This window comes from Balaenoptera ricei, chromosome 13, assembly GCF_028023285.1.
Source record: "Balaenoptera ricei isolate mBalRic1 chromosome 13, mBalRic1.hap2, whole genome shotgun sequence".
NCBI lineage: Eukaryota > Metazoa > Chordata > Mammalia > Artiodactyla > Balaenopteridae > Balaenoptera > Balaenoptera ricei.
The window spans coordinates 79,204,252-79,216,402 of record NC_082651.1 but is presented as its reverse complement, the minus strand read 5'-3'; the positions used below and the strand labels follow the sequence as shown (position 1 = coordinate 79,216,402).

Here is a 12,151-nt window from a genome sequence, read left to right as displayed (position 1 = left end):
CATCTTGTTTAATGTATCATTTAAAGCTTGTGTTTCCTTATTTATTTTCATTTTGGATGATCTGTCCATTGGTGAAAGTGGGGCGTTAAGGTCCCCTACTATGATTGTGTTACTGTCGATTTCCCCTTTTATGGCTGTTAGTATTTGCCTTATGTATTGAGGTGCTCCTATGTTGGGTGCATAAAATTACAATTGATATATCTTCCTCTTAGATTGATCCCTTGATCATTATGTAGTGTCCTTCTTTGTCTCTTGTAATAGTCTTTGTTTTAAATTCTATTTTGTCTGATATAAGAATTGCTACTCCAGCTTTCTTTTGATTTCCATTTGCATGGAATATCTTTTTCCCTTTTGGAGAATAATCCTTTGTCAGTTGCTTTGTTTGCAAATATTTTCCCACATTCTGAGGGTTGTCTTTTCGTCTTGTTTATGATTTCCCTCCATCCCCTCACTTTCAGTCTGTATGTGTCCCTAGGTCTGAAGTGGGTCTCTTGTAGACAGCATATATACGGGTCTTGTTTTTGTATGCATTCAGCCAGTCTATGTCTTTTGGTTGGAGCATTTAATCCATTTACATTTAAAGTAATTATCAATATGTATGTTCCTATTACCATTTTCTTAATTGTTTTGGGTTTGTTTTTGTAGGTCTTTTCCTTTTCTTGTGTTTCCTGCCTAGAGAAGTTCCTTTAGCATTTGTTGTAAAGCTGGTTTGGTGGTGCTGAATTCTCTTAGCTTTTTTCTCTTTTTCCCCACAAGGTTTTAATTTCTCTGTCAAATCTGAATGAGATCCTTGCTGGATAATCTTGGTTGTAGGTTTTTCCCTTTCATCACTTCAGATATGTCCTGCTACTTCCTTCTGGCTTACAGAGTTTCTGCTGAAAGATCAGCTGTTAACCTTATGGGGATTCCCTAGCATGTTATTTTTTGTTTTTCCCTTGTTGCTTTTAATATTTTTTCTTTGTATTTAATTTTTGATAGTTTGATTAATATGTTTCTTGGGGTGTTCCTCCTTGGATTTATCCTGTATGGGACTCTCTGTACTTCCTGGACTTGATTAACTATTTCCTTACCCATATTAGGGAAGTTTTCAACTATAATCTCTTCAAATATTTTCTCAGTCCCTTTCTTTTTCTCTTCTTCTTCTGGGACCCCTATAATTCGAATGTTGGTGCATTTAATATTGTCCCAGAGGTCTCTGAGACTGTCCTCAATTCTTTTCATTCTTTTTTCTTTATTCTGCTCTGCAGTAGTTATTTCCACTATTTTATCTTCCAGGTCATTTATCCATTCTTCTGCCTCATTTATTCTGCTATTGATTCCTTGTAGACAATTTGTAATTTCATTTACTGTGTTGTTCATGATTGTTTGTTTGCTCTTTAGTTCTTCTAGGTCCTTGTTAAATGTTTCTTGTATTTTCTCCATTCTATTTCCAAGATTTTGGATCATCTTTACTATCATTATTCTGAATTCTTTTTCAGGTAGACTGCCTATTTCCTCTTTATTTGTTAGGTCTGGTCCTTACCTTGGTCCTTCATCTGCTGTGTGTTTCTTTGTCTTGCCATTTTGCTTAACTTACTGTGTTTGGGGTCTCCTTTTCACAGGTTGCAGGGTCGTAGTTCCCGTTGTTTTTGGTGTCTGCCCCCAGTGGCTAAGGTTGGTGCAATGGGTTGTGTAGGCTTCCTGGTGGAGGAGACTAGTGCCTGTGTTCTGGTGGATGGGGCTGGATCTTGTCCTTCTGGTGGGCAGGTCCATGTCTGGTGGTGCGTTTTGGGGTGTCTGTGACCTTATTATGATTTTAGGCAGCCTCTGTGCTAATGGGTGGGGTTGTGTTCCTGTCTTGCTAGTTGTTTGGCATAGGGTGTCCAGCACTGTAGCTTGCTGGTCATTGAGTGGAGCTGGGTCTTGGCGTTGAGATGGAGATCTCTGGGAGATTTTCGCCATTTGATATTACATGGAGCTGGGAGGTCTCTGGTGGACCAATTGTCCTGAACTTGGCTCTCCCACCTCAGAGGCACAGCCCTGACCCCTGGCTGGAGCACCAAGAGCCTGTCATCCACACGGCCTAGTCCATGTCGCTGTGGGCCTCCCTGCGTCGTCCTAGGGCCTGGCAGCTGCGGCGCAGCCAGACTGCACTAAGAATTTTTTTTAATGCAGGATATTCCTTGATTTTCAACTCCCTTTAAATTCTCAAGTATTTTGCTTTTCTATTTAGAGAAAGACAGGGAAATATCTAAGTATGGCAATGTGTTAAACACACACACATACACACAAATACACACTCTGCTTACACATACTCCTCTTAAAATGCACTTTTTGGGTCAGTATTTTCTATAGAAAGATATAGTATTTGCTTAACAATCAACGGAAGCCATAAAACTCTAACATTTCTATCAGTGGTAAAACCTCAATATATCAAGTCATATGCCCAGGCTCCTTTCTGAAGACTTAATATCAAGGTGTCATCATTATCCATAATACGTTTTTGAATCAGGTCTTAAAACTTAATGTGGCTTTTATGCCTGGAGATAAGGCAGGATTTGGGGTTGGCAAGTTACAGTGGCACACACGAGGACTGCTGGTTGAGCCTAATTCTCTAGGATGATTTAAAACGTTAATTAGCCCTGAAATTTATTATTCAGGATAGCCTCCTCCTCGTCATTTTGCACTGTGAATGCGTGACAACCTAGGAAGGCAGACAACACTGGAGTGAATCAGGGTTCCATTAGGAGATCTTTTTTTTCATTCTGAAACACACAATGTGAACAAGGGTTAAAAGACAAAGCTTTGCTCTAAAAGAGAATGGGCTGTGAGTTGAAAGTTATATGACTGGAAGTCTTGGCAGAGAGACAAAAACTGAGAATGGAAGCTGCAGCTTCAAGAATCCCTATGCTGTGGCTGTCAGCCTGGCTAAACCGTGGTCCAGCTCCTGTACCATTCCTTCAGAAACCTACTGGATGACTGGTTAAATAATGTGGAAAAGAAATCATGGTCTTTGTAAATGAGTATTGCATGATTGGTCATGGTTTCTTATTTTACTCCTGCTAGATAATATTTGCATTTTAATAGTACTTCCAGAGGCTTAATTCAGGAGGTCCCGCACCATGTTAATTGTGAGCCTCAATCTGGTTAATTACTGGTTTATCAGCAGGTTATTGGCTACTGGCTCTCCTAGGACTTTCTTTATGGCCAATGGGCATTTGAAAGGAGGACCACAGGAGTGAGCCAGTGGCTTTCCAGTATTGCCAATGGCAGGAGTGAAAAGCGGGGGCTGGCTACAGGTTATGGGTCTATGGCTTTCCCTGGCCTTCTATGCATTTCACAGGCATTGTGTTTGGTGCCAGAAGATTCTGGCATATGTCTCTCCATTGTAAGGGGCATAAACTAAATGTCCCATGGGGGTCCACAAACTGTTCCCTGCAATGGTATTATGGGAGTGGCAGAGGGGATGCAAGAAGACACAGACACTGCCATAGAAACAGCCAGGCAAGGCATGCAGTCACAGCTCTGAGGTAGTAAATCTCTCTTGAAGGAGGCAGGGTGGGGGCTATGTGTCTTGGAAGAGTTGACATTTAAGCAGAGACTTGAGATATGAAGAGCATTGCCACAGTTGGAGAGGAATGGAAAGGGCACCCAAAAGAAGAAATAGCTTGAAAAAAGCACAGAGCTGTGAGGGTGAATTGGGTGTCAACATGAATCGAAATGTGTTGCCCCCAAACTCTTATGCTGAATGCTTAAACCCCATGTAAAAAGATGTGAAAAAAGAGGGAAGAAAAGTGAAGGGAAAGAATACAGAAGACCTAGTTTCTATGTTGTTGATTCCCAACAATAGATCCACAGAGAATCTCTCTCCCACACCTTCCCCCGACTCCAGGCACACCCAGAGTTGTCCATCTCCTGCTGCCACCAGTAGCAGAACCGGTCCATTTTACTCAGTGAGCCCATTTTGATTCCTTCTTCCGGGTTTTAGGTTTAAAAGCACAGGGAAAGACCACATTTCTAACCAAAGATGAAAGAGAAAAGGGTTTCTTTGAAACTGATCAAATGCAATTAAGGCAGAATATCCAATTCACACACCTTTGATTAACCTTTACCTAGAGAGAAATGATTGGTGATTAAGAATTAGATGAGGTGAATAATTATATCAGGAATCTGCTTCCAAGAAATCTCTTTCAGCACTAGAGAAAAAGCTGATAAAAAACAATCATGGCTGTAATAGTGCCTTTTAAGGAGAATAATTAACTTGTAATAAGAATTTTGGCCTCGACTTAAGCCCTGTAAAATAACCCTTTTTCATTAACTTCAATTTCAATTAGCATCAATAATGACTGTTCATTTAGAAGTAACCACAGCATCAAGCTCCCTGATGACTGAGCCTGTGACTGCTCAGATTCCAGCTATAAGGTCCTCAGCCTTTGCTGCCAAAGGAGCTGCACAGCCCCAAAGTGGGAAGCTTGGAGTGGACACATTGCAGGACAAGGGAGAATTTGGTCCTCTGAAATATGGAAGTTTCATATGATGCTAAAGTTTGTAGGGACAAAAAAAGAAGGAAGAAGAGGAAGATGAGGAAGAAGAGAGGGGGAAGGAGCAGCCACTGCCATCTCCAGTGGTCTACTAAACTTAATATTTGATGTCCAAGAGCCTATGTAACAGCATGACAGTGAAATTTCTCCTGTCTTCAGCTGAGTTGAATTGGTAATCCAGATGTTCTCTGGGATTGTCCTAAGTGAAAGGAAAGCACCCCTACAAGATATGACCCAGAGGGAATCAAGAGCCTAATATGAAACCTTCTGCCCTTTCTATAACTCCAAAAATTAAAAATGATGATGTCACTACCCAGCAGGCATTTTCCCCCTTCCTTCTTGCTAACAGAGCCTCAACTCTGATCAGGTTTGGGATATCTATGTACTTCAAGAGCACTGCTCTAGACCTGGGAGATGACTACTGAAGAGTTTAAGCCAATGGTTATTAAAGTGTGGCCCCTACACTAACAGAGTACTTGTTAGTAATGCAAATTCTCAGGCCCTACCCTAGACCTACTGACTCAGAATCTCTGGGGATGCAGCCCAGCAATGTCTGTTTTAACAAGCCCTCCCAGTGATTCTGATGCAAGGTCAAGTTTGAGACTATGTGAATTGTGTTATTTCCTCTTGATTTAGGCATAGTCATGTGAAGTAGTCCTAACAAATGGGACACAAGGGGAAAACCACTAGCAGCCTTTGTAAAAGTTTTCCTTTCTCTTATGAAGGAACAAAGGAGAAACTCTTGCCCTTTTTCAGCTTCATGTGAAGGTGCCTGGAGCTTCTGCAGCCACCCACCCTAAGGAAGGCAGAGTAGAAAGACAGAAAGGACCTGGGTCCTTTAGTTTATCATGTGCTCCTAAATTAACCAACCTTAGAGACACACCAACTCTTGACTTCTCATTATACAAGATCGTTCAGCTACTTTTAGTTGGGTCTTTGTTACTTGCAGACAAAAGCATTTTAACTGATTTCAATGAGAATAAGCATAATCATGGTACAAATAACATCTAGAGATGCACTTACCATGTGCCAAGTGCTGTGGTGACTTCCTCATGTGCAGCATCTCAATTCATCTTCACGGTTGGCCTCGCCTCCTCATTGACCTAAAATCCTCACTATTAGCAACACTTTGCTGGAAGGCTGTAGTCAACATGCACTGACTGACCTGGGAGTGCTTTGAGGGGCCTGGCCCACTCCAATTTCCCTGTGTTGCCCAGATAATGGGTCTTTCCCAGATACATCTACCCTAAGGGTAGGCCAACTCATCCATTCATTCATGTATTAGATTTCAGAGGAGGAGAAAAAGGTAAGGGGAGGAAAGCATCTGCATGGAGTGCCACCCAAGGGATGTCACTGAAAATGGGTTGCCTAATAGAGAGCCCTGGACACCTGATGGCTATGGACCAAAGAGTGACTGTGTAGTGGACCAGGGTAGGTGGCCAGGGCCACACATCAAGCCATCCTTGCCTTTTATCCCGAACTTGTTAGCTTCTAAGGACTGCAGTCTGCTCCTCTCTCTTCCACACTCCTTTATCCTTGGCCCATAGTTCTTAAATATCCAATATTTAAACACATTTTTTTTAATTTTAAGGAAATTTCAATTTATTTACTTCAAAGTAATTTTTCTAGCACCCACTATGGTACCTTGTATGTAGTTGGTACTTCTATCAATGTCTGTCCACAGTCAACATGAAAATCAGAAGGTGTAATGCAGCCAAACTGTAGTAACCACATGCCCTTGACCAGGCTCCACAGAAGGTCAACGAAAAGTATACACAGGATGCCCTGAAAAATGAAGGACCTGGTGCTGTATTTCCTTACCACTCTGCCTCATCCTTCAACCTGTCCACCTCGAGAGAGAATTGTAAGGAGAGAAGAGGGCATCCCACTATGATAGGGAAAGGAAAAACAAAAGAGAAAGCAGGAAGGAGAGAGGGATGGGAAATGAGTGACCTAGCTGAGGAATATATGGATCTGAGAACTACTGGATTCTCATCTTATCCCACAGGCCTCTGTAAAATTACAATCAAGTGTCTTTTTTTAAAAACAATTTTTGCTTATAATAGGGATGGAAAGGAAGCACAAGCTTGAAACAAGAAAGAAACATTCAGGCTTAGAAACCTAACCCCAGTTAGGGGATCCCAATCCCAGTTCAGTCACTTACTAATTGCATGATCTGGGCAAGTTACATAACCCCTCAGAGCCTCATTTGTGAAACAGAGATTAAAATATCCATCTTTTGCAGCTGTGAAAATTAAATGAGAGAATGACTATAAAGTACCTGGCATATAATAGATGTTCAATAAATGTTAGCACCATGTGTCTTATTTCTCCAACTTCCTCCTCCTCATCATTACCTTATGTAAAGTCAAGTCAATACTCTCTGTACCAGGTAATGCTTGAGAACATCTAAGCAAATTGTTGGGAAATTTTTCTCTTTGAAGGGGAGGAAGAAGAAGATAAACTAAAGAAAATTCAACTTTGACTGCTGTATCTGCTATTTGTGCAAACTCAGTTCAAACCACAAATGAAAACTGAGTGCCAGGAGAGGAGTCTCAACTTCAAGTCCACCCACCAGGTCTGAAAACCCTACTTCATCTGATTACATTATCTGCCAAGCAGCTCTGTCTCTTGCTGAGAATCACTGCTCTACTTAAAAAAAGCTGCAAAACAAACAGTGGGGCTGTCCAGGGAACTGAGAATTTAGCTCTTTAATATTTCCTCCCATAAATATAAATGGTTGCTTTCCTCTAGAGAAAGTTTGTATCCCTCTGATCTCTGAAGGATTGGAGAAGGTGCCAAGAGGATCGTCATATTTTCTGGTGAACATTCCCGATCACCTTAATCTCTTCACTGACAATCTTCTGATCTGACAGAAATAGAGGTTATTGTGTCCCTCAGTTTATAAAGTATTAGGGGAAGGGTGAGTGGATCAGAGAGAAGAACAGAACACAAAAATCATCAGGGAGACAGAGGGGAGGGGGAAAGGGAGAATTACTTTTACTACAGTTGCATAATCCATAATTCAGCAAGCTTTCCATTTCTCTTATCTTCTAAAAAACATGAAATTAAGCCTAAGCAAAGTGCATAATTTATGAGTCTCTGCGCTGATGATTCCCAAATCCCCATGCCTAAACCTGACTTCTTATATGAGTTCTAGTCCCGCATTTCCAATTGCCTACAGAATGTTGCTGCCCGGAATTGGTTATCATCTCAACTCCCCATGCGCCAACGGAACTCAACTCTTCCTCCCAAATTTCTTTTCTTCCCCAATTCTTCTTTCCTATCATATGAACCACTGTTATTCTAATCTTACTGGTAAAAAGTTCTAGAAAAACTTGGATTCCTCCCTCTTTTGCCTCTGACACCGAAGTCTGTTAAGTTTTTCTGGAGTCATCCTTTTCTCCACCATCCCACTTTCCAAATCTTCCCCCACCCTCCACCCCAGATTACAGACTCCAGTCTCTACATACTAATCCAGACTGCACACCATTACCAATTTCATTTTCCTAAAATGCTATTCACATCAGACCTATTGATGCCTGCCTATTTCTTTTCATGAGGAGGTTAAACATTCTTACTTGCTCTCCAAGGCCCTCCTGTCATGTCCTGATCCCATCTTGTCCATCCAACTGTACTTTCCAACACAACATTTCTTCTCCAAACAGAGAAGTCCCAGTAGAGCATGAGGTTCATATTAGGTAATCCAGGAGGACTGGTTGAGTTAATCAAACTGAATTGAGTGAGCAACCTTCACTCCATGCTCTATGTTCCATGCTCCCCACTTGGAGTGGTCTCCTTCTTTCATCCTGACTATCCAAATCCTACTCATCTCCAGGACCCATCAAGCCTCAGCTCCATCAGGAAGTCTCTACTCACTAACCCCCTACTCACTGTTCTTTGCTCTAAGACACTTAGCCTTTACATCTACACCCTCTTGTATCATTTCTAATTAAATAGCTGGTGTAATGCTTAATAGGGCTTTCAATTTTACAGAACACTATTCTACATATATAATCTTATTTGAGCCTGTCAACAACCCTGTGAGATTGGAATCATCCCCTGTACTTCACTAGGACTCAAAAGAGCTTAAATGAAGATCATGAAGTTAATTGATGCTGGTGTCAAGTCTTGAATCTCCAACTTTTGACTCCAAATCCTATATTTTTGGTCTTCCTTATTAAACTATAAGTTCTTTAAAGTCAGGGACCACATTTTATGATTACTGTCTTTTACCCTATAGGACTTTACAAAGTTCTAAACACACAAGAGGTCTCTATGATTATCTGCTTAATGGAGAACAATGTTAAGGAAATAGTCAATAAGCCATTAAGAAGTATATATGCATGCATATATTCTTCATGCATTGGAAGAATTAATATTGATAAAATGACCATGCTACCCAAGGCAAAATATAGATTCAAGGAAATCCTTATCAAAATACCAATGGCATTTTTCACAGAACTAGAACAAATAATTTAAAAATATGTATGGAAACACAAAAGAACTCCAATCACCAAAATGATCTTGAGAAAGATCAGAGCTGGAGGCATCACTCTCTCTGACTTCAGATTATGCTACAAAGCTACAGTAATCAAAACACTATGGTACTGGCACAAAAACAGACACATAGATCAACAGAACAGAATAGAGAGCCCAGAAATAAACCCATGCACTTACGGTCAACTAATCTATGACAAAGGAGGCAAAAATATACAATAAAGAAAAGACAGTCTCTTTAATGAGTAGAGCTGTGAAAACTGGATAGCCACATGTAAAACAATGAGATTAGAACATTTTCTCAAGCCATATACAAAAATAAACTCAAGATGAATTAAAGACCTAAATGTAAACCAGAAACCACAAAGCTCCTAGAAGAAAACATAGGCAGAACACTCTGACATAAATCATAGCAATATTTTTTGGATCTGTCTCGTAAGGCAAAGAAAACAAAAGCAAAAATAAACAAATAGAGCTAATTAAACTTAAAAGCTTTTGTACAGCAAAGGAAACCACTGACAAAATGAAAAGACAACCTACTGAGTGGGAGAAAATATTCGCAAATGATATGAATAATAAGGGGTTAATACCCAAAATATATAAGCAGCTCATACAACTCAATATCAAAAAAACAAATGACTCAATTAAAAAATGGGCAGAAGACCTGAACAGACACTTTTCCAAAGAAGACATACAGATGGCCAACAGGGACATGAAAAGATACTCAACATCGTTAGTCATCAGGGAAATGCAAATCAAAACCACAATGAGGTATCACTTCACACCTGTCAGAATGGCTATCATCAAAAAGACCAAAAATAACAAATGCTGGTGTGGATGTGGAGAAAAGGTATATTAGTTAGAGGTAAACAATTCTTATCATAATCTGCTAGTTACCAAACATATAAGAATCAGAGAAGGTTATCATTTCCTATCACTGCTCTGTGAAATTCTAATTAACCCTGCAACTGTTTATAGAAATAGGATCTTCCCAGTAATGCTTCAAAACCAGCCCTGGAAATAGGTTTGAATCACAGAATTTTAATAGGAAAGGGATAGTAGAGATTAGAACTCACTTATTTCACATGACAGAAACTACAACTGAGAAAGTTTAGGTGATTTGCCTAGGTTCAAATAGGACAAGTCAGCATATCCTAAAATGAAAACCTAATCCCATGACTCCTGGTCCAAAACTCTCTTCCCTCCTTCCACTGCCTCAACTTACATAGGTTTTCAAACTTCATAGTTAATTATAGAAATACGGACTTTTTCTGCTATGAAAGTAAAAGATCTTATAGTGAATATCTTAAGAGTTTAGAAATAATCTTCATGACTTAATTAAAATTATTTGACATTAAAAAAGAAACAAAGAAAAGATTTGCTGGATCCATATGGAACTCTTAGGAAATGCACAATGGGATGGCACTGATTTTCTGATGACTTTAGCTCTTTAAGCAAATAGGCTGCTTTAGTCTACAACATTTAAAGCTTTCTTTTGGGTTCTTTGCTTAATTGTATTTTATAAAGGATAAACTCTAATTTTGAATATAGCTAAATTTCAGCAAAGATGGTATAAAAAAGAAGGAACAAAAAAATAGTTAGGGGAACCCTTTTATCACTAAAACAACAATAATACTAAAATAGAAGATAATAAATAATATTTTCAGTCCTTTAACCATGTGGCAGGTGCTGTACTAAACTCTTCTTTTACTTATCTCATTTACTCCTCATAAGGACTCTATAAAGCAAGTGCTATAACGATCTCTATTATTACATAATCTCTATTTTACAGATGAGACTTCCAGGAGCAGAAAAATTTTATTGTCTCACTACTTTATGAACTTCTAAGTTCTGGAGTTGAGTACCAGAACCAGAACTAACTTCAGATTCTATTTTCTTAACACAATGCAATGATGTGTCATTTCAGAAGTAAATGGGTTAACTAATGTTCATAGTTCTTTAAAACAAAAACAAAAACAAAAAACACCTTTCAGAGCCTCTACTCTAAAAGGGACGCTGCTGCTTCTGATGATAATTGAGTATGAGGTAGAGTAAAGAATGTCACCCTCCACAGGCTGAAGGTTATATACTTCTATCAGGATTTACAGCTGGAGCAAGATAATTCTCCCTCCTTCTGTTTTAACAGTAAAACGTCTTTAGTAAAACGGGGATAAGTGATTCAAGTAAAAATGCATATATATAATATTTTTTATTTAATCAAAGGACAGGACATGTGGATTGTGGGTCTTTCTCTGGAATGCTACCAAACCACACCACGCAGATATAAAAAACCCAAACACAATTTTGTGTCACAAAATACTTTCTTGATATTATCAAGTGTTCTCATTACTTATCAGGAATCACTTACCACTTCATTCTATTCTGATTTTTCAGAATGCTTTTTCAAAACATTTTCTGTTTTCTGAAATGTAAACATCACTGCTTATGCTGGTCCCTTAAAAGTGTTTATGATTCTCATTGGTCAGAATCTTCATGTAAATTAGACTTAAGTCTAAACTATGTTTCTAAATATTTAAGGACATAAATAATCTCTAGCCATCCTGGCTGTCATTTTAAGCTATTTGACATTTATTGTTCTGAAGAGAAGAAAGGTCAGATGTATCAAATCTGCATTTGTACTTCTTGACATTTTTCTCCAACCAGAGTCTTCCAAACTATGGTATTAAGACTAATACTATGAAAGGAAGGAAAGAAGGAAGGAAGGAAGGAAGGAAGGAAGGAAGGAAGGAAGGAAGGGAGGGAGGGAGGGAGGGAGAGAGGAAGGGGAGGTGTGAGGGGAGGGGACTAGAAGGGAAGGAAGGAAAGAGGGAAGGGAGAAAGGGGAGAAACCTTTCCCTGTAGCACATTTCTGACCTTAGCTGCCCATTGTGACACATGCGTATTCAGTGCTTTCCTCCTCAGCTGCATTTGTAAAGCAGATGTGTGGGTACAGAGGGGCTGGAGCATGAAGGGAAAGGCAGGATCTGTGGAATGGAAGGGGATGCATGGCTTCGTGATCTATTTAGCATGACCTTTGCTCATACTTCATGGAATGGATTGAAACCATCTGTCCCCACTCCTGGGCTCTCCATCCTTCATCTCTGCATGGCCCTCTGCACATCTGTCCTCTC

The 12,151-nt window shown here is 39.6% G+C and overlaps 1 protein-coding gene across 1 annotated transcript in view; it reads right to left on the bottom strand.

The window, feature by feature from the left end:
* The window catches only part of ALK (ALK receptor tyrosine kinase), a 739,286-nt gene that overhangs the window by 705,850 nt on the left and 21,285 nt on the right, over positions 1 to 12,151 (bottom strand). The window contains exon 2 of the mRNA XM_059942612.1: positions 6,253 to 6,257. Coding sequence (XP_059798595.1) covers positions 6,253 to 6,257 — 5 coding nt within the window. The remainder of the gene's footprint in view (positions 1 to 6,252; positions 6,258 to 12,151) is intronic.